General features: G+C 37.4%; 4 protein-coding genes across 5 annotated transcripts; all 4 read left to right on the forward strand.

Annotated features, from left to right (window-relative positions):
* The first annotated feature begins 3,123 nt into the window (after positions 1-3,123).
* LOC118739974 (homeobox protein SIX6) lies at positions 3,124-17,388 on the forward strand. The gene is made up of 4 exons (XM_036471476.1): positions 3,124-3,283; positions 9,720-10,084; positions 10,160-10,677; positions 17,157-17,388. The coding sequence occupies exons 1-4, from the start codon at positions 3,124-3,126 to the stop codon at positions 17,260-17,262; spliced, it is 1,149 nt and encodes a 382-aa protein (XP_036327369.1). The 3' UTR covers positions 17,263-17,388.
* Positions 17,389-21,212: 3,824 nt separating this feature from the next.
* On the forward strand, positions 21,213-21,908 carry LOC118739505 (vacuolar ATPase assembly integral membrane protein VMA21 homolog). Its single transcript, XM_036470871.1, has 2 exons — positions 21,213-21,384; positions 21,450-21,908. Exons 1-2 carry the CDS (start codon positions 21,331-21,333, stop codon positions 21,702-21,704), a joined length of 309 nt encoding a protein of 102 aa, XP_036326764.1. The 5' UTR covers positions 21,213-21,330; the 3' UTR covers positions 21,705-21,908.
* Positions 21,909-22,157: 249 nt separating this feature from the next.
* Positions 22,158-25,040, forward strand: LOC118739504 (glutaminyl-peptide cyclotransferase-like). 2 transcript variants are annotated; one of them, XM_036470868.1, is made up of 2 exons: positions 22,158-22,413; positions 23,694-25,040. In XM_036470868.1, exons 1-2 carry the CDS (start codon positions 22,279-22,281, stop codon positions 24,654-24,656), a joined length of 1,098 nt encoding a protein of 365 aa, XP_036326761.1. In that variant the 5' UTR covers positions 22,158-22,278; the 3' UTR covers positions 24,657-25,040. The 2 variants fall into 2 exon arrangements, with proteins under 2 accessions (XP_036326761.1, XP_036326763.1); XM_036470870.1 differs by lacking the exon at positions 22,158-22,413 and adding an exon at positions 22,945-23,568 and having other exon boundaries at positions 23,694-25,032.
* An 842-nt stretch (positions 25,041-25,882) lies between these two features.
* Positions 25,883-27,410, forward strand: LOC118739506 (28S ribosomal protein S31, mitochondrial). The gene is made up of 3 exons (XM_036470872.1): positions 25,883-26,048; positions 26,114-26,602; positions 26,671-27,410. Exons 1-3 carry the CDS (start codon positions 26,008-26,010, stop codon positions 27,323-27,325), a joined length of 1,185 nt encoding a protein of 394 aa, XP_036326765.1. The 5' UTR covers positions 25,883-26,007; the 3' UTR covers positions 27,326-27,410.
* The last annotated feature ends 237 nt before the right edge of the window (positions 27,411-27,647 follow it).

The following is a 27,647-nucleotide window of genomic DNA, read 5'->3' on the forward strand; positions in this document are numbered from 1 at the left end:
TTTTCCTTCGACCTTTTAAGTCACAATTAAATAAATTTTTATATTTGCGCATTATAGAGTTAAAATTTTAATGTGTCAAATATGTACATACATATGTAATTACAAGCAGGTATCGCATCGTGCAAAAATTTTCCTAATGCAATCGCAATATGAGAAAGAGTTTCAGGTGTCTGCGCAAACGCAATGAGCTAAATAATTTTCTAATGTGCCTCTACTAGGGATGTTAATTTTTTCAATTTTTGCAATCCCGGGATTACCGGGATGTCATTATCACAATCCCGGAATCCCGGGACTAGTCTCGGGATTTAGATATTCATTACTTTTCAACAACTTAAATCGAAAAAATAGCCTCTATATTGTTCGAGAAGCTCTCCTACCATATAATAAATAATAAATAAATGGGTTTGAAACCTCCTTTTTTATTTAAAGTGGCGTTTGTATTTTTCTCTCTGACGTCAGGATTTATTTTATAAAGGACTTTGTAATTTCAAAGATATGATTAATTCCAAAAATTATTTAAAAGATTCAATGCAATGTAGAATAAAAATATGGGTTCCAAACGAAAGAAGAAATTTCTTTAGAATTAAAAAAAATTTAAAATTTTTGTTCTCAAGGACGGATAGGTAATTTTTAAGCTGACAATGTTAGAAGAACGAAATTCGAGGATGTTATCGAGTTTATATAAGCCCTTAACATATAATTTTTTCTAAAACAAATATTGCGAAATTTCAAGGATAAAATTTTAAAATGACATTTTCAATATTTACCAGCCCTTCTGCACCAGAAATTTGTATCTGTTTAAATTCTACATTAATTTTATACCCATACTTCTTCTCTAAGCACATTTCTCTGAATTTTTTAAATCATTTTTAAATTACTGACGTCAGAGTGAAAAACTAAAAACGCAATTTTACTATATTTGGCCCATGGTTTCGCGAATATATTTATATTTGTGTTTAAAATTTACTATCGCACGGTGTTACATGTATAATGAGCTAGACATTTATAATAAAATATTAATTATTAAATAAAAAAAAAGAAATATAGCCATTACTGGTCAAGAAAATGAGTTTCTATTATCGCCATCAGTGCAAATTACAAATCCCGAAAGTCCCGGGATTATTGCCAAGAATCCCGGGATTTTCGGAACCTAAAAATGGCCGGGATTCCGGGATTAACATTCCGAGCCTCTACATTAGACCGTGCAAGCAAACAAAAAAAGTTCGACGTATGGTTATTATGTAAATTTTTCGGTGACACCTACATTCGGAAAGAAATGTTTTTTTTAATGGTTCTACTGGTCGAATCGAAATATTTCCTTAGCAAAAGTTTAGTGATATTTGGTAAGCTTTAATTTACCGACATTAGGGTGGCACGTTGGGGCGATCCGATTTGAGATCTGGTAGCTAAGTACTAGAGCAGGGTACTTGAGGTCAATGAACTATGGAACATAAAAAATGTCTCCTCGAGACAAGAACATCGATACATCATACATTAAGGTCCGGCTGTAAGTGTCGAAGTTATAACGAAAAATCTAAAAAGGCACACCCTCCGTTCGACCAAAAAAATGAAATTTTTTCGAAATAGTCTTGCAAAAATACTTTAAATTCGAAAGTGAACTTTTTTTCTGGCACGATCTAATGCACATACATATCCACATTTTGCTAAGTTTATCAAGAAAGTTCTTTTGTTTTACTAGTTTTCATGTTCGTCAAGATATTTGCACCTAAGTGAATAGAAACGTCAAATAACATGTACTTATGTACATACACACATACACAATTTGAAGAATTTGACACGAAAATCTTGCGCAATTTTCGAGTTCAACGGAATTCTATGACGGCTCTGTAAAAGTACCTTGCAAAAGGTGGTAAATATGTACGTATGTACATATGTAACACTTCGCACTGTTTCTAGCTGCATAAACTGTGCCATATTTTTACCGTTTTTAATTGTAACCGAAATTTAAACCTCGAATTTGGTGTTTCTTTAGCAGTTTTGAGCAATTCGAGACATCCACTGGAGGTTTCTAATGCAAGCGCAGAAGGTGAAATTTGAAATTTGCCGCGGTAGAGAAGGTGATTAATGGCGTATGGACTCAAGTGACATGTGTGTAACGGTAAAGGTGCAATATTTGCATGTATGTATGCAGCTAGCAAGTGATCTTTTCTTGTTGCAATCCAGTAAATAGAGAAGAGAAACCATTTTCAATTAAAAACGCAAGTATTTTAAATGAAATAACTGTACATAAAATGGGTCAAGGACTTTTCGCTCTAATTATCATTTTTTTTTTTATTCCAATTTGCATCAGAATTTGAGCTGTACACAAATTATGTGAAACTATTTAAATTAAAAACTATCTAGTTTTCCTGCATACGCATAAAGAATACAATGCAGCACAAAAGTAAAAATTCAAAACATAAAAAAATGGCGCAACGAAGGACACGCCTCTCAAGGATATCAGCTAAACAACCCCTTAAGCATTGCCACAACAAACTCAACAGCACACGTTTCGATTTCACTTTGTTTCACGCCTAGCAGCAAGCAAGGTGCCGCTTGTTAGCTGTGCGCCTTGCCTTGTTTTGGGCTTTGTGTGAGCGCCTGAGCACAGCACACCCACACAACGAAAGGCATTCAGGCGCGCATTTTCAACGAACACTAGCGCTGCGCTCATTCACCACTTCCACCGGCCATTCATTCATTCGTGTGCAACACCACAAACCAATCCAGCCGCGGCAACGGCCGCAAAATTCTTGCTCAAAAACCAGTTGCGGCGTTTTACGTACATATCAGTTCTTTTTAAACTACAACGCGACGCGGTAGCTTTGGAAAACGGTATTGCATAGTGTTCGGGTGCAACGAAAGTAAAAAAAAGGCAAAAACAATTAAATTTTTATCAAACGTGTGCGAAAAAAATCACTAAAAGTGTATGGAAAAATTATGAAAAAATGTTTAAGAAATTACACTTTATTACTACTTTGCTGGATGTTTCGGCATCAAGTTATGCAATAAATTAAGCATTGCACATATTATTCTATGTGGTTACTGTATTTTATGAAAAGTGATTTTCAAAACGAGTGAATCAACAGTGTAGTAGTCCTCGACGCTACAAATTTTCTCTCAATGTTTGATAAAAATATGGATACGACGCTTTCATCATCGCTACACGGTGGTGATTTAGATTCGACAAGTTCCGGCGGCACATCCTCTGATAATTCAACAGTTATACACGATAATATGCATTCACCCATACAATATGGTACTCTTTATGTGCCCAATTCAAGTAAGGAAATCTACAAAAATTCTTCAAATTTACATGATAGGGATATGATCGCATTATACTAAGCATAAAATAATTACACTTTACTACTTTAACCTTTAACTGTGGACAAGGGGTGTCACAAACCTTCGCGGTCATGTCGAGAGGACTGAAAATGCTCTGTGTGTTAATTTTCGTAACATTTTTTGGTTCCTGACACTAAAAAATATTAATTATTTCAACATTAAATCTTTTCATTTAAGACCTATGTAATCAACAGCTTCTTACACTGAAAAAAATAATCCATATCGTGGTTGTTTCAAATAAAAATACATATCGTCGATGTTTTTGCAAAACCGCCCATCGACCATCGAAAACTGATATTTGGTAACCCTGAAACCCAGACATCGAGATTTATGCATAAAAATCATAAAATCGTTATTAAAATAACAGATTTGTAAAATAATAGCTAGAGAAAATACCGCCTATCAAGGCAATGCCTTCAAAGAAAAACCGTTTTTTCGCTCTCCTGTAAAATTTGAGTGCCGTAAGATAGGCGGTTTTGCAATTGGTCGATGGGCGGTTTTGCAAAAACATCGACGATATATCTAATTAGGCGCCAATCAGTACTTTGCAAGCTTTAAACATAGAAAAACCAAACAAATATTAAGATCGGGTCACTATAACCTATGGCCTCTATGCAACTGATTGTTCACATATGGGTTTCGTGAGCTATTTTCTAAATAATCATACAAAGCCTACTGAGAAAATCGTCAATATCGGTAGCTCCTATACCACAGATTGTTCAGCTACAGTTTTTTGCGATATACAGGCAGATAAAACTATTAAATTGTGGGCCCGGTTTACATATCGATCATACACAGCAGTGAAAATCATTAAGATCCCTGCTTTATTAGGTACATCTTCCATAACACTGATTGCTCAAATATGATTTTTATTATAACTCCTCTTTCTATGTGTGTACATAGCGAAGGTAAGCAACTGATTTAAAATACAGTAGTAGGTGGAAGTTGAATTTTCTGATGTTCATGTCCTTACTTCTTTCATTTCATTTTTTTCCGATTCACAATGTAAAACAGTTTCTTTTTTCTCCATTTTTTCTCAGTAATGAGGCGTGAATGAGGCGATTTGCCATACACAACGCTAGCGGTTTAATCAAAATCAACATGGCGCCCAGTGGGAAATATCGAAACAAAAATCTAAAGCGCGGAGCTAGAATAATTGTACGAGTGTAATTTTTTTTCGTTTTTCTTTAAATATCTTTAATTTCATGATTTTGATGAGATAATTTAATATTTTGATTAGAAATTTACTAGGTCGGTTGAGAACTTTTAGCATAACCTCAAAAAAATTTTTCTCTATTCATATATAAGAAAAAGTGAAAATTTCATTACTGATCTCCCCTAAACTCTTTCGAAGAAACTAAGTAAAGCCTATGGTCATTAAATAATTTGGTTTCAAATGAGCGGCAATCCCCATTTTAGGTAGAAATACTTCCTTCGGTTTTAGTTCACTCGTATGATAAATGGGTCAGGTTTAGGTACTCACAGAGCTTTCACTTTTGGTAGGGGTTTTAGCAGGTCACTGTCCAACCGGTATTCACGCAGTAAAAGTACAACTCCACAACAGAAAACAACGATAACAAGTTGTGGTTCTCATATTTCGGCCCCCTTAAAAGCCCGGGGCAGGGGGATTCACCCCGTTCCCCCCCTCCCCCTCGACGGGCCTGTGAGTGAGCATACTACCGGACCCCGACATTCGCAGTTACCTGGAAGATGACGAGGTGCCCAGTGTCGATTAAGAATTGGGTGACGTTGGGTGCCAAAGGAGAATCTCCTAATTGTGTAAGTGAACCCCGGTTGCATGGGCTGACACCTAACCTGGGCAAGCTGTAAAGCATTTGGGATGGAAATATTTTGTCCAGTCCCGGAGATTTGTAGGGGTGGTAGGACATTATAGCTCATTCCATCTAGTTATGACTTATAAAGCTGTCTGTCTAGGAGTCTAGTGGTGTGTAAGGCAGCAAATTTTTGTGCACTGGTACCAAGAACCCAGCGCCATGGCCGGTATCGACGCAATGGGTCAGCGCAGTTGCGCCATTCTGCCTTCTTTTGTTCAGCTGCCTGATTTCGCTTTTGACCTTCAAGCAACAGCGTTTTATGTGTTCGTTGTGACATGCTAAGTTCCAAAAATCAAAGCAAAATATATGTATGGACATAAATTTCGATAGTTTTCAGGCGATATTTTTTTGGAATCGAGTTCCATAACCATTGTATCGTATCGAATCGTAAATCTGCATTACAATGTTAATGTATGTAATTAATAAAACATTGTACATTACATTAAAAATAATTGTCCTTTATTAAATTCTTTTGGGTGTGCTTAAGGAAAAGTACATATGGGCATTTCCAATCTGACGTGACGAAATGTTAAAAAATAAATTGAAAACGTCAAAATTTAAAAACTCTGGGAATTTGGCAAGACTATTTGTCTAAAATTTTTTGTAGTAATATTTGAAATATTTAAAGTTAATTTTCCAAGTTCCAATATTTAAAAACCCCCCTCCTGCTTTTTTTACCAGCCGAAGTATTTGACGTTATGTTACCTTACTAAAATTTCCATTAAAAGTTTTTTTGTTAATATTGTTTTTAAACAAATTTTTAACGCAAATAAAACATGAATTTTATTAGAGTCCGACCGATTTCCAATTTTTGGCCAATGCCGATGCCGATTCCTTAAAAAAACTACCTGAATATAAATTCCTTCAAGAACAAATGTTTTTAATACACTTCTATAATAACAAAAGAAAAACATAAACAAACAACTAAATAACATTACAAAACAAATAATCATTCAAGGATCAAGTGCAAATTCTAAGCAGCTAGGACAATTTTTTTGTGTAAGGTGTTGCTAATTTTCTCCATACAAAAAAAAATTTCGAACATACTTTGTATGCTTTGTCTGGAAGAAAATGCGTGAAAAAAATTGTCAAAAATCAACGGTAAGTTCTAGCTACTTAAAGTATGCACTTAATTGTACTAAAGTTTAAAAAAAAATAAAAAATCTGATTAAATAGTTTAAAATTTTGATGAACATTTGCTAAAATTCGTCGAATTTTTATAGTGCTCTACTAAGTTTGTTAGGGTTTTTTAGATAGTAAACTATATTTTAGTGAAAAAAATAATAAGCATTTTTTAAAGAAAGAAAAATAGCCAAAACTTGCTAAAATGTGTCTTCCCTACTTACATTCTCACCTCCGGACATCATAAAAACGAAACATGAGAACATATTTATGACATTAATATTTTAAAAAAGTAAAAGAATCGGCTAACCAAAAACGGCCGATGTCGATGCTGATTCTTTTGGCCGATACTAGCTGATGCCGATGTTGATTAATCTGTCGGACGTTTTTTTTCGTGGTTAGGGCCAGTGATCGGACTTCTACCACATTGTGGTAGATCTGCCACTTTTTTGAGCATCTACCACATATTCGCGTTTTTGAGTACCTAGTTTTATTTTTTCATAATTTTCTTAATTTTAAGAGCAAAAATTGTCCAGCACTAAATACTATATGGTAACAAGAATGATATAATACAAGATTCCGCATTCCCGGCGGCGATGAAATTTCTCAAGTAAAAGTAAACAAAGCCGAATGGGAGGATAAAATAAACTGTAAAATAGTATATTTTCTCAATAATAAATTTTTCGACAGGAAACGTGGTTTCATTATGTTAAATTCCAAAATATGTGATTTATAAAAAGAATTAATAGCGAAAATGTTAAAAAAAACGGCTATTTTTGTGAAAGTATTAGCAAATTTCAGTGCATCTAAAGTTTCTTCGGCGTTGTTTACATTTACTTGAGAATTGTCAAAATCGTGCCACATTTGTTCGCTACATCGTGCTGTGATAAAAAGAAAAGCTGGCAGCACTCCGCAAGGTTGCAAAATATGTTTGTTCAAAAAATATCTTGATATGGAAGGAACTGCTTTACACTGTCAAGGAAAAAAATTGCCAAAACTCAACGCAAGTCTTAGCAACTTCATCTTGCACTTTGTTATACTGAAATTCCTTTTATTTAGAATCTAATTAAAAAGTTTGTAATTTAGGTGAAACCTTGCAGAATTTTTTTTAATTTTTGTACAAAGTTTGATCCAAAACCTGAGATCTACCACCTTTTTTTATAAAGCTACCACATTTTTTCCAGACTACCACACAGAATTTTTTTTAAGCCCAATCACTGATTAGGGCTCGAAATAATTCAGAGCCCACTCTTAAGTCGCGAAGTTTTCACAGCCATAAAGGTTCACGTAATTTTACAAGATTGCAGACTTGAACATTCATTCTTCGAGGAATAAATGCAAACTTAAAATTCCGACAACGTCTACAACCCCATAGAAGTTGATTTTTCATTTTAACAGGCATGTCATAATTTTTTTGGATTACTTACCCCTTGACAAGCTTCTTTATAGGATCTCAGAAATATAAGAACTCCAAATGAATGTTCGTAGCTATGCATGCGAGCGTATGTGGCGCTAAAAAAGACCAAAAACTTCACCAACTGACAGCATAAAAATCAGAAAACTTAGCTTGCATTGGCGCATTTCTCAAGCATTAGGTTACATGTGGACGACAACAACAATTTCAACGAAAAGCATAATAATGAAATATAAACCTAACTCAAACTAAACACCTAAAAGAGTTTATTACTCGTATTTACATACATATGAATTTTATTTTATTTTCTATTCAAATAAAATACTTACATACATTTGTATATATACAAATATGAATGTAGTACGTGGGGTGGATGAAAAGTTCTGATCCTAAGGTATTCAAACAGGCTCGAAAATTTTCAGCCTCCCCTAGCATATTTTTTGACACAAATACACAAAATTTCAACAAACTATAGAAATAGCAGGCTTGTGAAATTAAAAATTGATGAAATTTCAAAAGAACATCGGATAAGCGTTAAGTAGTTTGATGTTGCGCTGCTAGGTGATTTTGGACTGGCTAATAACAAAACGATCTCTCAAGACGGAATCTTTTTCTACCAAAAACAATACGGTGGTCCTCAAAAATATCAACATCAAAAATCCAGTGTTTGAAAAATTTTAAATGTTTTTATATCTGATAAATTTTACATATTGTAAAAGTAATAATTTTGTCGAATTTTTGCGATTTACAAAAAATTAATTTGATTTTTTTTAATTTTTTATTTTCGTGGATGGCTTTATTTAGTACGTTGAAGCAAATAAATGGGTGCCCCATTTTGTTTGATATATTAAAGACCACCCTTATAAATAGCGTACCGTAAAATTCGGAAGCTCTCCTCAACGTCCCAGAAGTGTCACATGTTGTTCCACAAGTTACACTACCACGATTGATATTTGCGCCTTTGTGAGCCTCAGAACTGCCCCTGAGCATCTGATGTCCACCCCGGCGCTGGACCTTTGCAGTTGCTTAAGCTCTGGCTTTCGGTCACCACACGCTGAACTGCAATTAGTCCAATTTATTTATGGGCAATCCGCATATAGTTAAAGGTATCTACTAACTCTCCTCCTCCTATTCCTCGATGAGATCAGCTCAGGAGCAATTGTCTGCAATATCATAGTGGTCTAGTGCAGAGGATAGGTCAGGCATTCCTCGACTATTCTCGAGTTCATCGTAAGTGAGCGGAAGGCCTGGATTCCAATCTGCTAACAGAGTAAATGTTCAGCTCCCTTGTCAATATTACACATTTGAGCAGCCAATCGACTGCATTCTTAATGGCAGGTACTTCTGCTTAAAAAACTCTGTAGTAGTCTGATAGCCTCAATTTTAAACGTAGGAAAAGTTCTTGGCTGAACACACTTCCGGCAATACCGACCACTCGGTTAAAAGTTCATTAGTCTTTCCTCCCGCTCATGCCTTAAGGGGATGTGAATAAAGTAAGACGAGAACTCCACGTCAAGCTTTTTAGGCGTTGTGGCTTTCAGCTCCGACATACATACATATCAAAACTTAAACATAGCTAAATAAAGAGCTGAAAGTCTTTAAATCTGTACACGCCTGGAAGGGTTTTTGTGGAGTTCAGACTCTAAGAGCTGCTTGGAGCCAATATAGGTACGCAGAGATCTTTGTTATCACGGATGGAGTCCCAGCTTCCAAGAATATTGGAATATTAGAATATTGAAACCCTGATTCAACTAAGCACTCAAAGCTTCTAACCGATCTCCCTAAATAGGCGCGTTTAGCGTAGCGCGCGAATGCTTATCTCTGTCTGAAACATAAAGTTCTTGTGCGCCAGAAGAAGACAAGCTGATAAGTGTAACACTCAACGCGCTTATTTAGGCAAGCAGTAACTCTGAACACAGCACAATATTTAAGTATTCTAACCTAACATAATCTTTATTTACAATGCATACATATTTTCCAACACTTTTCCAAAATTTTTCCAGATTATCGCGGTAATATCTCCTGCAAAACGGTTCTACATTTCGACAAATTCTACGCCAGTGATAAAGAGATCGAGCGAAGATTTTGCGATATTACCAGTGATTATGACAAGTCTCCACCGCCTACCGCAGCGGGTTCACCGCTATATCCCGCGCTGAATGGCGTCATCTATGAAAATGGCGCCGGTGATCACAATGGTAATACTAAAACAACGCTCGCCAATGATGCGCTAAACAGCGGCATTAATCGTACAACAGCAATAGGTTTGAGTGGGGGCAGTCAAATGATACCCGGCATAACAGCAACACATGGCATGTCAGGTGGATTCCAATTGGATCGCAAGTTTTTACAATTCACCACAGATCAGGTTAGCGCAAGCTTTTTGAAAATCTATTAAGTAACATTTTCTCTGAAAAACGCATTTTTTATTCGCTCTTCCCAGATCCAATGCATGTGTGAGGCGCTGCAACAAAAGGGCGATATCGAGAAGTTAACCACCTTCCTGTGCAGCCTACCCGCCAGTGAACTCTTCAAGACGAACGAAAGTGTGTTGCGCGCACGCGCACTTGTCGCCTATCATCGTGGTCAATTTCACGAGCTCTACAACCTACTGGAAACGCATTGCTTCTCAGTGAAATACCATATCGATTTACAAAATCTTTGGTTCAAGGCGCACTACAAGGAAGCAGAGAAGGTACGCGGACGTCCATTGGGGGCGGTTGACAAATATCGGCTACGTAAAAAATATCCATTGCCAAAGACGATTTGGGATGGTGAGGAGACTGTGTATTGCTTTAAGGAAAAAAGTCGAAATGCTTTAAAGGATTGCTATATGACAAATCGTTATCCTACGCCGGATGAGAAAAAAACGTTGGCGAAAAAGACGGGTCTTACGCTGACGCAAGTGTCGAATTGGTTCAAGAATCGAAGGCAACGGGATCGAACGCCGCAGCAAAGGCCGTGAGTAAACTTTTTGTTAATATTTCGAGATTTGTTAGTTTAAATCGGGATAGGAATTTTGCTGTGCAAATATTTCCAATTAAGCCTGTCTGTGCTATCGTCGTCGAAGTCGAAAATAGGCTCGTTCTCTCTCGAGCGAACTTAGAAATCTTTCTCGGGTTTTCGGATTCACTATTTTTATTATGAACGAAATTTAACTAAGTCACTTGAGTGATTTGAACTAAGTTGATCGATCATCGAAGTGAACCAAAAGTCCCAACTCTGGCGTCATCTAGCTGGCGGTAGGTTTTAAAATACTTTGGGTATGACCTTAGATGTCAGATTGCAGCTGTGCTGCCTAGTGGACTGAGACTTGGGGTTTAAAGTGTTAAAGTCTGAGTACCTTTATCTTACATGGCCCAAATTTATTCTGAAGCACTAACATATGTACATATGTACCTAATTTCTATTAAGCTGAAAATTAATTTTTAGGCAGAGTGTTTTAATTTGGTGATTTTTGGGCAATCAAAATTTAGCATAGCGGCTCCTATAATCCCAGTGTAGAGACTGCTATAATCCCAGCGCAGGTCTTACAATAATTTTTTCTCGGTAAATTTTTCTCAATAAAGCCGGAATAGCGCCAGTTTCTTCCTTATTTCTGCAGTAATCGATAGGCGAGACTTCGAATCTGACGAATTTTTGAGAACCGCAGTGAGTTCTTGTGGTCTATCCGTCGTTTTTAGACCAAAACGAATTAGACAGACGTACTAGAGTGTCCACCCCATTTTGTTAATTTTCTTAGAACATAAATCCAATTTCAAAAACACATACACATTAGCATTGTAAACAAAATCACACAGTAATGAAATCAGAAAGCGTGGACGATAATCATTTCAATACGTAATTAGCTATAACGCTCGCCATTAGCTCGTACAAATCGAAATGAGTAATTGAATGAAGAAATGCGTTCTACTTTACATATTTAATACGACTACATACTACATTCATATATGTACATTAGGGTGGCTCAGAATTTTTTTTTTTGCCCTCTTAATTGTCTCACTTTGACCTATAGTCAAAGATTTAGCACCAAAACTCAAAATGATATTGTTTGCAACTTATGTTTATTTATTTATTTTTTATAATTTTCATTTAAAAAAGTTATAACAGAAACCACATAGATATGACACAAAGAGCGATAGTAAATGTTTTCTTACACTCATTTTAAACCAGGGTTGTACCTGTAAAATATTTACATTATTTACAACAATTCTTTACTGTAAACACTTTAATGTAAATATTTACAGGGTGATATTTTTATTTTTGGACCAAAACTTCAATTTCAAGTCGGTGCGGGTTATAATCATCCTATAGCAAAAAAACTTTATACATTACGTTTTATTCTTTAGATCAAAGGGAAAAAAATAGAACGCATGCGTATTGAATTTCGCAGAAAAAAGTCTCTCCTTATGTTCAGCGACTCCCTAGTGTATATACGTACATACACATATAGATATGTATGTATAGTAGGGTGCAATAAGTTGTGATTTTTCCACCATAATTATAAAATTTATTGTCAGCCTTATCATGAGTTTCATTTTCCCCGAACCTGTTCACTTTTCACGTTTGGTTTCCATATATTTACTATGGACGGAATACAAATTTTCGGCTGAATTTTTTTTCGGGCAAAACTCAGGATTAGGCAGATTATTTTGATTCCGTTGATCGAATTTTTAAATGTATGTATGCAGACCTTTCAGCTGCAAAACCTCTGAAGTTATTTTTCAGGGAAAAAATTTTTAAAAACTAATTTTATCTATTTATAAAAACTCAATTTTAGGAGGTATTTTCAAATAGATCCAGCTAATGTAAATCCTAAAATTTGTCCACAATATTTTAGCGAAAGTCTTAAAATATAATCAATTTTATATTCCCGATGGACAACAAATACCAATTTTTTTATGGAGAGTGAAGCACCCTAACGTACAGTAAAAAGTCCAAAATGCATCGTTTTCGAAAAGGTTTCACATTACAAAAATGCTGTGGAAGAAAAAACGATCCATTCATTGGCCTGAAGTCCATAGACAAGCAACCGAAGGCGATACGCGCGTCAAACGCACAGCGGGCAGCCACTTGACGTTTTCGGAAGGGCGAACACGCGCAAAGTGGTTACTCGTAAAAATAAATGAAAATCAAATGAGCAAAACTCAAGAATTTCCCTATAACTCATAAAATATTGGCTAGCGATTCGCCGGGTGGTAGACGACGTACTGTAGATGCAGACGTCGTTACTTAATGCGGAAAATTCAATCGAACCAAATTGGCATTAAAAATCTCATTCATTACAAACTGACCGAACGGGCAAAATTAAACAAAAAAAACTCAGAATTTTACATTTGTACCTACATACATATGTATGTATGTATGTAGCCAAGTAATACTGGATGTCGAATCGTGATGCTTGTGAGTGGGGACACACGTCCTATTTCCTGTTGGATTGTAGTATGATTACTTAGTTTTATTTTATTTTTGGCGGCTGCGTGAATTCAATTTACTCATTTAGCACTTGAGTGTGTTTTATGTGCCCATTTGCTTGGTTGTGCCGCGATGCGGTTCGTTGGCGGGCTAAATGCAATTTTGTTATACTTTTATTTTAATACATTTTCAGACATTAAGTCGCCGCCACAACCGTATGCAGCATTTGCTTGTGTGTGTGTGTTTTAGTAGAAAAATTTACGCATGCGCAGCGCATGTGCCTCCAGTGCAATACCATCAGCGTCAAAACTGCAGCAACGCGGTACGCACAATGGGGCGTCGGTGTGGCACAAGTTTTTTATTTAAATTTTTTTCATAGTCAAGTGTGACAATTGAAAATTTGACCGTTTCGGGTCAGCATGTGTTTTCCATTAAAGCATTGCAATGCGCCTATTTCTATTTAAAATTTTACGAATTTTTAAAAATTTTAGTTTTCCAAAAGTTGAAAGAGTGCGCGTGCGTAAAAATATCTTAAACTTTCTACCAACCACTTGTACATTTCAGCTCATCCATATGATCGAGAGCACGATTTGTGAGAAAAAATATTTTGGAAATTTGACTCCTTATTAGCACATTAAGGCAATAAGGAATTCCGCAGCATATTAACGAGTCGAATAATCTCTCCATGGTACCCTGTCGAGATGATATTTGGGGGAATTGAATGATATATACTTGCTTCAATTAGTCAGAAAAATATACATAAAACTTTTCCATCTAAGGAGGCTGGTCTCACCAGCGACAAACTTCAAATCAGTCAAAGAATAAGACGTAGCCATGGGTAATTGCGCAATTTTTTTGGCGCTAGCTCAATAACGCCACCGCCACCTGTGGTGTCAACGCACTAACCCAGCGCAATAGCGCAGTGTACTGAATTGAACAAATCTGAGTGTCACCACAGTACCCATCGTCATACATCGCAGTACACCATACAGTGGTGTCATGTCTATTATTTCTATAATTTTCGGCGCTGAGCAACGCTTGTACCGCCAACTGAATTTAATTGCTAGGAATGTAGTAAATGCCACGATATTCTATCATTCTTGAGTAAAAGCTTTAAATTTGCGTTCTCAACACTCAAAAGCAAAAACAAAGTACGTGTAAATTTTCAAAGAGTTAAGGCGAATTGTGTGTGTGCCTCATGTGTTGCTTGGTGTTAATGGCGCTGGCGCTTTCCATATACTGGTGTTGGCGCGGCAACTCCGGCTACGGTGTTAACGCAATTGCGCCGCGCAGCGCATTGTTACCCATGCCTAATAAGACGACGCTGAGGTTGGCTGCTAAGTCAGTGGACAACTCACTTTTGAGGAACTAACGAGAGACGGCACTGTAAATTTCACTAGGTACTAGTCCACTTGAGCAAAATACTTGTAGAAGAATTGGTTGGCGTGTTGGCCATGGCGGGACAATGCCAGAGATAATGTTCGATGCTCTCCACCTCTTTCTCGTCGCTACAACTACGATAAAAATCGTTGGTGGGGTATTCTAACCCAATGGGAAAAGTAATTCTTATGAGTTCTAGATTCGATTACTGTTTAATATGTAATCAGCACACTAATGTATCCAACAAGTGCCAAAAAAAATCAAATTAAATTCCATACATTTCTCGATTACCAAGTGATGCAAAACTGAATGCCACACTTTTCTTACGACATCGTCGTGGGGAAAAAATGCTTTTCGAATGTCAAAACGGCTGTTTTACTGATAATTTTTTTGATTCCCACACATTACATTCTTCCACTGGGAACCTTTTCCGTGTGTGCCCATCGGGCAGTGTCCGGTGGTTACCCCGACTACTAATGTGAGAGAAGGCTATAGATCGCCGTTCATTAATCATTAGCCAAATTTTCCTGGAGGGCAGGGGGTTTCCACAGCCCATCTGGTATTTACTTCCTCGATGAGTTCGGCCTTTAGTCTGTGTTTGCAGGAGGTTCCAGGTATGCCCGCATTTTGAGCAGAATTGACTTCAGATATTTCCATCCCCCTCCTTGCAATGTCCCTGTTTCCAGCGACCCATACAGCAGTCAAGGAGCATTTTGAGGTCTCTCCCCGGTTGGATCGTATTTAACCTGGTCGCACTGCAGCCGGGCCCAAATTTGCCATATTGCTCATTGTTTACCTATAGCCGTCTTACAGGCATACAGGGCGACATTGGCCTTCCTGGAGCGGTCTTAAATATTTCGCTTCCAGTCTAGACTCTTGTCTAGAATAACTCTAAAGCATTTAACCTCTGTTAGGAGGGTTAGTGCCCCCTTGTTAAAGTTTTTTACTTCCTTGGGAAAAGTGCCATTTCGGTCCTGTTAGGATTGACGCTAAGTCCACATTCCTTGGACCAGATATTTACAAGACAGTGCATTTTGCTACGATTGCTATTTGATCCGCGTATGCTATGACTTGAAACTCGGCGCCCTTTCGGATTAGAAGTAGAACCAAGAGTAGAGCAGAGAAAAGCCTCCTTGGGGAGTGCCTCTGATCATGTACTTTGTAATGGAGCCGTCCTCCAATTATGATATAATAGTTCGATTGTCGAGAAGCAACCCAACAAAATCCACCAGACCCCGTTGCACCCCCACCATAAGGAGGGAGTTAACAACAAACTTTGGATAGACATTGTTGAAAGCAACATCGATACGCGAAAAACTCCGAGCGTGTTTTCCTTTATGTCCAATCCTTATTCAATCGTGATTCTGGAATATGCATGCTGATTCGATGAGAGGTTGTAATTTTTTATATTCCGTCGAATATAATCATCAATGAGCCTCTCTAGAGTTTTAAGAAAGAATGAAGTGAGGCTTATAGGCCTGAAATCCTTGGGTTTTCCATGAGCGATAGGTAGACAAGCTTCGCATTTGCCCACTCGTATGGTATGTGAGTCAGGGTTAGGCAGGCTATAAAAATCTGAGAAAGCAGAGGGCACAGTATGTGCTGAGCTTCTTGTAGTTGGGCGGGAAAGACTCGTCAAGTACCGCAGATTTTTGAGGCTGGAAAAAAATTAAAACCCATTTCACCCTCTCATAACTTAATACGTCCGTACAGTATCACCTAAGGACGAGTAAGTCCCAGGACCCGGTGAAGTGCCGGACGTGTCGTCCGAGCAACCCGGGAAGTGAGTGCTCGTAATATTCTCCAGCATTTCGTTACATGATGACGTCCAGTCAGCGTTAGGCGTTAAGATTTCGACAGAACTTTTCTCAGAGTTCTCTGCTATGTTGTTGCAGAAGATTTGCAAAGATTCGCGTTTCGCTCTCTTTATGGCCTTCCTGAAAATTTTGAGTGCATCCTTGTACGGCTGCCAAAGGCCTGTTCGCTTGGTTTGATTGAAAAGCCTCCTGCTGTTTTTCTTCAGTGCTGTAATATCGGGACTACACCACGGGGGTATATTTTATCCCTTCGGGAGGGTGCTTTGGCAGGAGGCCCTTAAAACAGAATTACAGATATTTGTCACACAGTTCACTGCTTCTTCAATTTTTGACGATGAGTCCAGCTTACCGAATGAAACAACATTCGTGTTCGAGAGACTCGCTTCATGAGGCCTTAACGATAAGCAAGACTTATTGTGAGAAGCGTAACTATGTAGTGGGGCCGACAGCGAATTTTTATACGTGGGGGACCAAAATGGCCTAAGTGAGTCCCTTAGTTTCCAGAATAGCAGCAATCTAACAAGACCGTGTCAAGACTGTATGGGCATTCCAAGAAAACTGAAGAGTTGGATTGGAAGGACAGGCATAAACACACATGCTGTTGTTGTTGTAGAAGTGATCGGCAGGTAAAGTAACGCGAAGCACAGCCTCTTATGTACTTAAGGTAATGGGATCGATGACTCCAATTCATGCGATACAAATTAACTACTAAAAGATTATTCCGACTATAGTCTTCACAACAAAATACATAGTTTCCCGGATGTAAAAACCTGATTTAAAAAGTTGTATAAATAATTTTATTCACATACATATCCTTTCTATTTCCAGTGACATCATGTCTGTCCTGCCTGTACAACAACTGGATGCCAATGGCTTTCCACGCATGTTTAACGCCCCCAGTTACTATCCAGAATCGATTTTTAACACTCAATAACATAAGGTGTTGCAGTTTTAAGGATGGTTGGTTTTTATTAGGAAACACGCGCTATGCTTAAATTATAAATATTTTTAAAATTCTGTTTAAATTAAAGAAAAATATAAGCCCATTGAAAATGGCAAACTAGCATAAATGTTTTTAACATAAATTTATGTAAGGCACCACTATATAATAAATAAAATATTTATGTCATATGTTAATGTATAATAATTTTATTAAATTGCAATACATTTTAAATTTTTCAATAAAATGTAGGAGGTACAAAAATAAACTTTATCGAATAGTGGGAAAAATTCAATTGAAACATAAGCATTTTTTTTAATAAATGTTAAATAAATAAATAAATTAAAAAAAGCTAAACAATTAATTTTTTGTTTCAAATAGTTCTTATTTGTGTTAGTTTGATAACAACGGAAGATACTTGCACCAAAAGAACATTTAGCATCTTCTCAGCATCTCATGCAAAAAACTGTAAGCTTTTTTATTAATCCCAGGTAACCTATCACAGATCTAGATGGGTTCAATCATACATAGATTGATTCAAACTATTGATGGAGAGGCCGACCGCCGGGTACTTATGCAACAGGTGGCCTTCAGTCTAACATAGAGGGTCAGAGTGTATTGAAGTTGGCTGCAGAAAACCAAGGTTTGTTTGTGTGAAATGCGAGAACGACAGTCTGCAGCCAACTTCACTTCCTAACGCTCTGTCAAAATCAGATTTTCCAACCGCTCAGCGTTGACGCCGCGTTATTTCGGTACGCTTCATACAAATTGTATGGGCATGAGAATTTTTTGACAGCCAGACAACGCTGACGCTTCTATTTGGTTAGGCAACAACAGCTTCCTCTTAAAATGAATGTCACTTTGCTCTCTCAATTTCCCCTACTTTGCAAGTTTTTTGCGTACGCGAACGCAATAATAATAATATGTACATTGCTACTTACACTTACTTATGTTAGTGTTTGGCCGAGCTTCTCCTCCGATTTGTGGCGTGCGCCTTGATGTTGTTACACAAAGGGGCCGACTCCGAACGGCATTCCCACGACAGCCGGTTCTACATACCGGAATGACTAGGGGTTTTCCTCTACTAAGGGCTGTTGTTTCGGCGATCTAACCCCGTTTAGGTCAGCGAAATCCCTCAAAAGTTATACGTCCATAGGGCTACTTCTTCTTCGCATACTTCTGCTCAGGGCTAGCATTGAGTCAAACCCTGGACCAGAAACATATACCTGCTGCGTGTGCCAGAGACGATTATACCACAACTCCACCTCCGTCAGCTGCAATACATGCAATGGTTGGAGCCATCTCCGAGTTTACTCAGGCCTCACGACTCACAGGCAATGTGGCCCCTTGCTGCGCCAATCAAGCTGCCTCCACGGCACAACAGAGTCCGCCTGAGCAACTCAACACAAACACAACCGCACCACAATAACATACAATAGACAATACCGTAGACACAACAGACCACACAACAGATACAACTGCACCACCACCCACACGCCACCGCCAACAACACCTAGTTCTTCCGACAATCTGCACGGTATGCCAGTCCAGGATATTCCGTAATGTGACATCAGTCAAATTCACGTCGACGATACACCAATTTCGACGGTGAACAACCCGAACATACTCGGAGTAATACTCGATAGTCTGTTCTCCTTCTCGGCGCATACAACCGCAATTGTCAACAAAGTACAAAGGCGCAACAAGGTCCTCAAGTCGCTAGCCGGCAGAACCTGGGGCAAAGACAAAGAAACGTTGATGGCAACGTACAAGGCAATTGGCCGGCGGGTTCTGAACTACGCTGCGCCAGTGTGGTCACCGGGGACTAGTAAGACGCAGTGGATGAAGCTGCAGACTTGCCAGAACACCACCTGCGCGAGGAGGCCCACATGCTCCCAGTTTAGGAGTTCCTGGTTGTGAGCCACAGATGTGGCCCACCCAGGCACGTCAGAAGGCATCTCTACGAACTGACGGACGAAGTCGAGAGGTTCGTCAAACAACTTCTGGACCCGACAGCCTATCGACAGGCCTTGAACGGCATGCACAGAGAGCCAGTCTCGAGTTATGTAGACTCTCGACCTGTGAATGCCGTTCTGGGCACACAACCACCAGACGTGGACGAGACAGAACTTCGTCTGCCTCGGGAGATTCGGACCACAATAGCCCAACTGCGCTCTGGTTACTGCAGCAGGTTGAACTCATACCTGAGCAGATTAAGCGAAGATATTCCAAACGAATGCCCGGCATGTGGAGAGTCGCCCTATGACTCACAGCATCTCTTCGCTTGCCCTCTAAACCCCACCACGCTAACGCCCCTGTCCCTATGGACAGACCCCGTCGAGGCTGCACGCTTCCTAGGGCTGCTGTTAGTGGAGCTTGACGTCAACGACACAACAACAACAACTTCGAACGGCGAATGCATTTTCAAGAGAAGCTGTTTTTCATGGCAGAAATACACTCGGAGGTTTGCCATTGCCTGTCGAGGGGCGACCGCTGTTAAGAAAAAACCTTTTTTTGGGATGTTTCTTTGACCAGGTATGAATCCAGGACTCGCGGAGTGGAAGTGCGCACTGCCGCCGATAATTTTTGATAACTTTCAATAATTAACAGGTACGCGAATGCGACTAATATGTTGGGCTTTAAAATATGAAACAGGTACATGATAAATGAATTATCTTTATTTTGACACATAACTTTTTTTTATCGATTATGTAGTTCATAAGATATAATATTAAAAAAAAATAATAATAGTTTTCAATACTAAGTAAGAAAAAATTCTCTCAAATTCTCTCTCATGTTGAGAAACTTGCAAATTTCTGCACGAACGCAAATTTGCAGGAATTTGCAAGTTTCGCTGCCAGCTGGCATCCACGGTTGCATTTCAAACATAAAAAATTTTTATAGAATTTTTAAAATTCTTTCGGATGGCCAAAAACAGGATATACATGTATATTTCTTGCTGTTCTGACTTTCTTTAACATACATTTCAATTTCTTCATCGTACTAGCTGTCGGGTTTCTTAAATCGACTCTGGTTGCAATTGCATTCCGATTGCGAATACCATTTTTTTCAGCCGAATTAAGTTCAAATCATTGGAATTAACTAAATTAATTATATCAACAAATATTTACTTCCTTTTTTCATAAAAAAATCGCTCGTATTTATAAATTTTCAAATTTAACGAACTAATTTATTCAAATTATTGTAGACAAAAATGCAACCATGCGCCACAACCACATGTTTTTCGTGTTTGCAAATTCTTGCTGGCAAAATTTTTTCCAGCAAGAATTTGCAACTTCTCTCCAAGAGAACTGTCACTTTGCTCTCACAATTTTTGAGTGTTGGATAATTTTTTGGTCTGCACGAAAGCGATTTGGGCAAAAAGCGTGATAATTCGTACAAATTCGTACAAATTTTTTGCTCGACGAACAAACCTATTGAGAAGCGCAAATGGACATTTCTTTCTGAGGAGAAGTTGCTGGTTTTTACTGGATAAATTTTTGCTAGTAAGAACTTGCAAGTGAGAAAAACAGCTGAGCGCATGTTGCTGGGTGGAATTAAAACTAATAAAAGAAATGTTTATGAGGTTTTCATAGTTGAAATTGACAAAACAAACCTATTTAAATATAATATATATTGTTTTAATAGGAACTAGCTGCGAATAAACAACAAATTAATCAGCTGTTCGTAAAACTTGCAAATTATTACTTTTGTGCTATGAGAGCGGATTCTCAGAAATCAAGTTACTGGAGAATTATTTGCAAGTTACTGGATAATTTGTAAAAGAACACAACTATTGAATTTATTTGTTAATTTACATACTTTTTTTGCTCAAAGTAGTGAATTCACTTATTCACGTCAAAGGTATAACATTGCGCTCAAGTGCAACGCTGTGTGCATTGTAAAACTGCTTACCGGCGAAATGTCATCACGTGACGTTTCCCTAATTTGTCAATTGAGAATAAAGAAAAAAGAGAAATCAGAAAACATTAAAAAGCATTTAGCCACCGCATTCATGAAAATAAAACTTGTTATTCGTAAGTAAATTATTTACCTCATATTATGGCTAACAAAAAAGGAAATAATACAAGTAGTCGCGCGCAACAACGATTAGATGTAAGTGCATTAATATATTTTAACTGGAATGATTTGCTTTAATTGGGCTACTCAATCCCTTACAGGACTCAAATGATTACAGCGCCTTCAAAGTGGTATTCTTCTATTGTTCGCTTATTGTGTTCCTGCCTGTTGCAACATTCTTTCTACTTAAGTCCGCAGTGCTGGACCGATTGTTTACAATGTCTGAAATTACGACCAACATATACTCAGCCGTTGGCGCTATTGTGGCGCTGCACCTAGCGCTGGGTCTCTACATATACCGTGCATATTTCGGTAGTGGACAACCGAAGTCAGAGCCATACAAAAAAGTTGATTGAGTGACACATAATTAAGAACAATAATTAAAAGTGATTGATCGCGAAAGAATGGTGTTAAGCAGTATTACCTGCACAGAGGAACATGTGACCGTCATTTAGGTAGTTACACTAAGTACATCTACATAAAACGTAAATGCACAGATAGACATTTTTATTACAATGAATATAATAATATTTACGTCAACTTTTTTATTTTAAATTGCATTTACTGAAGCATTTCATGGTACTAAAAGAATGCACAACGGTTTGTAAATAATAATAAAATAATGCATAAATAAGGAAAGGTATTTTATATTAGACCTTAAAACTTGCTTCCAAACAAAGCAAAACCATATTGATAAGAAATTAAAACCTGCTGATTATAGCGTAGTTCCTATATTCTGCCCTAAATGAATACATCCATGTGTTTGCATACAATTTAGCTTGACAACACCGTCAAATGTGCAATCTGACATTTTGTTTAGGAGGAACTTTTATTGTCGTGTAGGTGTTTCTATCCGCACACGGCCTGCGATTCATATTAGGATAGCAAAATTCATCTATTTATTCAAGTAGGCAGTTAATTAAGAATGCAATGAAGTTCTTCCCTTGGCGTGGTAAAAATTTACGATTTTATAACCGATGGCTGCGGCAGTTGGGCAATACGATTGGTGTGAGAGAACGGCCCAAAATCTATAATCTCGGAGCGTGTTTCGAATTAGATGAGTTGGTAAGTCAACCAGTCGCCAATATCCCATATTTTATTAATAGACTCAAAAATAATTAATTCTAAATAGCGATGATCCTAATATTTTGTAGGAAAATAAAAATAAACGTAAATATTCCAAACAGCTGATAAGCAGGTGGTAGTAGTGTTGAATAATGTTTTGCTATAATAAAGAAGAATTTATTTCAACTATTTTCATTGGAAAATCGTTAGTTTGAGAAGATTTTGCTTCACTAAATCTTATCGTTTGCTTTGTATGTGTAATTTAGGTGCGAAATAAATAATAATATCCCTTAAGGAATAATTTTTACTTGAAGAGTAGTGTATATTTAGCGATTACCAACACTTATTGTTGCTAGTGCTAGTGGAATAAACATATTCTTAGTCGAAATAAAGTCGACTCTAAAGTTAGTTGCTTTGTTTTTTGCCGATATTCCATTGAAAATTACGTCAAAAAGCTGCCTTGACTATGAATATGCCTTATAGTTTTTATCATCGTTAACTTGCAATTATTATTAAACAATTGCCGCACAGATCTTGCTACTGCATGATTATTGAATCATGTTGCTACTGTTTGTTTTATTAATTATTGGCATCAAAGCCGGATATCCTGTTTAACAATTTTCAACATGTACTTCACGAAAAATTACATCGATAGTTCCAAACATTGTTGACTATCGCGCACTGCTGACCAAGCCCATTCCTAAGAAAATATTTTTCTGATTGTGTTAAACACTTTAGTAATAAATTTTTTCGGCTACAAGTAATTTTGCAGTGCAACAAGACGTTCATTATGTAAATTATTTAAGCTTCGTTCTAAAATTAACCAGGTTCCATTCAAATAAGCAAAAGAAAAGCCACTAAAACACCTGTTAAAGTAAGATAAACATCAAAAAACGACGACGAAGCCACTTGTTGGCTGTTTAGTGTATGTGTACATGCTTGCATACATATACTCGTACTTACAACCCACCGGCCAGTTCAGCAGTAGATTTGCTTCCGTGTCAGTGGGAAAAAATACATCATAGGCTCTGAAACGTGAACAAATTAATAGGTTGCAATATGTCGTTTTTAAAGTCATATTTGGCACTATTGTTTCTACTCAGCGTCGCAGTATTTGCAAACAAGCAAGGCGACTTCCTTGTTGGTCGGAATGAGGTATTTATGTATTAAAATTTCCGAATTCTCTAAATCACAAATTGTAATAATCTGTTTTATAGTATAAACAATCATTAACCTACCCATAGTAATCTAAACTAACTTATTCATCCTGCTGCTTTCAGATGGAGTATCGCGCAGGAGAGCTATCCGAAACGGATTTCTTAAATTTAGGTCAACTTTCGGATGTACCGCACTTACGTAAAACCGTTAAAAATATACTTATACCCCGCGTTGTTGGCACTCCTGGACATGCTTTAGTGCACGAGAATATAACAAAGGAAATGCAATCACTTAACTGGACTGTTGAGATTGATAAATTTCATGAGACAGTGCCACTTCTCGGAAAAATTCATTTCAAAAATATCATAGCAAGACTTAATCGAGATGCAGAGCGCTACTTAGTGCTTGCGTGTCACTACGACAGCAAATATTTTGAAGAATTTGAATTTCTTGGTGCAACGGATTCTGCTGTACCATGCGCAATGTTACTTAATTTAGCACATGTATTAAAAAAAGAGCTTGAACCCTTTCGGAAAACAAAACTCAGTTTGATGTTTATTTTCTTTGATGGTGAAGAAGCTATTAAGGAATGGGGTCCGACTGATTCAATTTATGGTGCACGACATTTGGCTAAGCGATGGGAAGAGGATGGCACAATAAACTCACTAGATATGTTGGTACTTTTGGATTTAATTGGTTCAGCTGATCCTACTTTTTATAATTTCTTTGCCAACACGGAGGCATGGTACTCACGTTTGGTAGATTTGGAAGAACGTCTTTCAAATGTAAATATGTTGGACCGTTATATAAGCAGCGGTGTGTCACGTCAATATCCAAATCGATATTTTCAACCAAACACGTTAAGGTCATCATTTGTTGAGGATGATCACATACCATTTTTAAGGCGTAACGTACCTATATTGCATCTGATAACAATACCATTCCCAAGCGTGTGGCATACGAAAGATGACAACGAGTCGATAATTGATTACACTGCCACGGAAAATATATCACGCATTCTTCGCCTATTTACTATGGAATACCTACTTGGCGCAATTGAGGATAATAGAGATAAACATACATAGAAATAAGCTAAAAAAATCAATGGGAAAGTGCAGTGTAGTATATTAGTAGCAATAACCTATTTGATAGTGTTTCTAACTGATCAGCACTATTATCTATTTAATTAATTTCCAAAAGTTTAGGGGAAAGACATATGTGCAAACATATGCACATACAATTATACATACATATGTAGATGTGTACCTATATATACATAGCTACTAAATAATAACATACGTACAAACAGCGCGTTTGCGGCCTACGTTAAATAATTTGTATATATTGTTATACATATCAGATGCTTGTTTGTTATAAAGTAATTAACTGTAAAATTGTTTAAAAATTCACTATACATATTTACATATATGTACATATGTAAGCTTAAGAAAGAGCCAAATGCCAAGCATTTATTTTAAAATCAGATACCTACATAATAAAAATATTTGACAGATAATTTAAAGAAACAACTGGAAATGTTTACTTTATCAATCGACGGTCTCAAAAAGAACCAAAATCATTTACTCCTTTATTTCCTTTTTGGTTGTTGTTTCCGACAGGGTGGGTGCATGATGTATTTTGGAACGAATTTCCGTCATCCCTTGTCAAATTTTGTTTGGAGACAAACCGGTTTCGGCGTTGTGCCATCATCAGTGTCATTTTTGGGAGAACGATAGCACAACGCCGAAACCGGTTTGTCTCCAAACCAAATTTGACAAGGGATGACGGAAATTCGTTCCAAAATACTTACTCCTTTATATTTATTGAGCGGAAATGGCTCGTATGATATTGCCAAAATAAATTTCATGATGATCGGTTCTAAATTAATAGAGCGTTCTGACGAGATACGACCAAGGATCATCACATACCCCGAACCCTAAGAAGGAAATGATACAATAACATTTCAGTAATTTTTAATGATTTTTTTCGGCTAATCACAATGGTGTCAACTAAAAAAAAAAATCAGGACGATTTTTTTGCATAAAACAATTCTGAAGACTTGTCTCCAATTAATGCAAATATTTTTTTTCTTCATGATTATATATATATATATACCTATTTTTGTGTTAAATGCTTTGAATCTGTACGATCCACAAGCAGTTATATTTGCGGATTTTGTTTTTAAGTTATCTCACTTTAGATGTAAGTGTGCGATATTATTTTGCCCACAGAATTTTCATCCGGATCAAGGATATATATCGGGATTTTTGAGAGTTCGTCACTACCTACATATAACGATTTTTACCTTTTTACATCAACAAGCGAAGTTTTCACATCACTAGAAAATTTCCATATGTTTTTGACATTTCGAGTTCGTTGATGCTGTAACAAATTTAATTTTACGCTGAAGGAATTTAGTTAAAATTAATTAAAAACATGATGCTTCTGCTGCGTAGGACTACCTCGTTGAGTATACGGTAAGTTGTATATAATAACAAGTCATAATTGTACGAATTTGTCTCATAAACTCACCTGCCAACAGAGTTCTCACATCGCGTGTAGTCGGTGCACGCAAATACAGCAGAGATTACGATTCGTCGGACGATGAGAAGGAACCAAAATCAAAACAAACGAAAACTAAGCATGATAACAGAAGTGAAAAGAAATCTGCGTCTACACCAAGTACGACCGATGGCGGCTCCGCCGAAGAGCCAGCCGTCACACGCCTCAATCGTTTGTTGGCCAGCATGCCCACAGAAAATACCTATTCATTGACCAATAAAAACAATGTAATAGCGCGCCCAGGAGAAGCACATAAAAAACGAAAAGAGGCATCGAAGCAAGAAAGTGCGTCTAAAGATATATTTGTTGCTGCTAAGCGTGTAGCATCTCTAGCGGGCGATGGAGAACAAAAACAGCAAGTCGAGTCAGAGTTGTTAGCTAAATTGCTAGGCCATAATCAAGAAGAAAATGTTGAAGGCGTAACTAGTGGTGATGCACCAAAGAAACCAGTCGCCGAATTGAGTTTAAGGTAAATTGTATACGTATATGAAAACAAACAGCAATTTAATGCTTAAAATGTTTAATTATACCTCTTAGCGAGCTAATTGTGGGCATGAAAATCGATCGTACTAACCAGCCCAAAGAACAAAGTCGTGGTGAGTTTGTGCGCCATGCTATAGCAGCGAAGACGCAGAAGCAACAGAAGCAACAAGGACAACCGCCTAGTGCGCGTAAAGAACGAATACGTGAAGCAGCTACTTACACTGGTAGCGTAAACCTGTTTGGATATCAACCACTCGGCATTTTTAAAAATAAAGACAAACTACAAGAGTCGCCCGACATGCTTAGCACCTGGGCACACTTGCAGCAAAACGAACTAAAATTACTAGTAACACATCCACCAGCAAACTACCTTGAAAAGTTAATACTTTGGACAGAGCAAGGGAAAGTATGGCGCTTCCCCATCGACAACGAGCAAGACTTGCACGATGAAGTGAATGTTGACTTCTCTGAGCACATTTTTCTCGAACAGCACTTAGAAGGATGGTGTCCAGAAAAGGGACCGATTCGTCATTATATGGAACTGGTGTGTGTGGGTCTTTCGAAAAATCCATATTTAACAGCAAAAGAGAAGAAAGAGCATATTCTCTGGTATCGTGATTATTTTGAGGCTAAAAAAGATATACTTAAGGACTTGATTACTCAAGAGAAGAACCAAGGAGAAGTTCAACAGAAGAAAGTGAAAGCTTAGTTTAAGCTGAATGAATGAGCAAAAGTGTTATTATATTTTTGATGCAAGCAATAGTGGAAATATAAGATCTGTTTTAACAAGGAAACCTGAAAACGCTGCTATACTCGAAAGCAGGCTAATTAGGAGTAAGTTTGTCATTGCTAACGTTTAATTTTTTTTCCTTTATTTATTTTGTATAAAATCATTTCAAAAATATGTATTCGCAGTAAGTTAATACTATTAATTCAAAATTGAACATCTTCGTACATTTTTGGATTGCGTTGTATGTTATCCTCCATGATACGCTTTCGTCCGACTTCCCACTTGTCAAGTCTCTCCAAAA

The sequence above is a fragment of the Rhagoletis pomonella genome, unplaced genomic scaffold (assembly GCF_013731165.1).
Source record: "Rhagoletis pomonella isolate Grant_MI unplaced genomic scaffold, Rhpom_1.0 Rhpom_scaffold_00005, whole genome shotgun sequence".
NCBI classification, from domain to species: Eukaryota; Metazoa; Arthropoda; class Insecta; order Diptera; family Tephritidae; genus Rhagoletis; species Rhagoletis pomonella.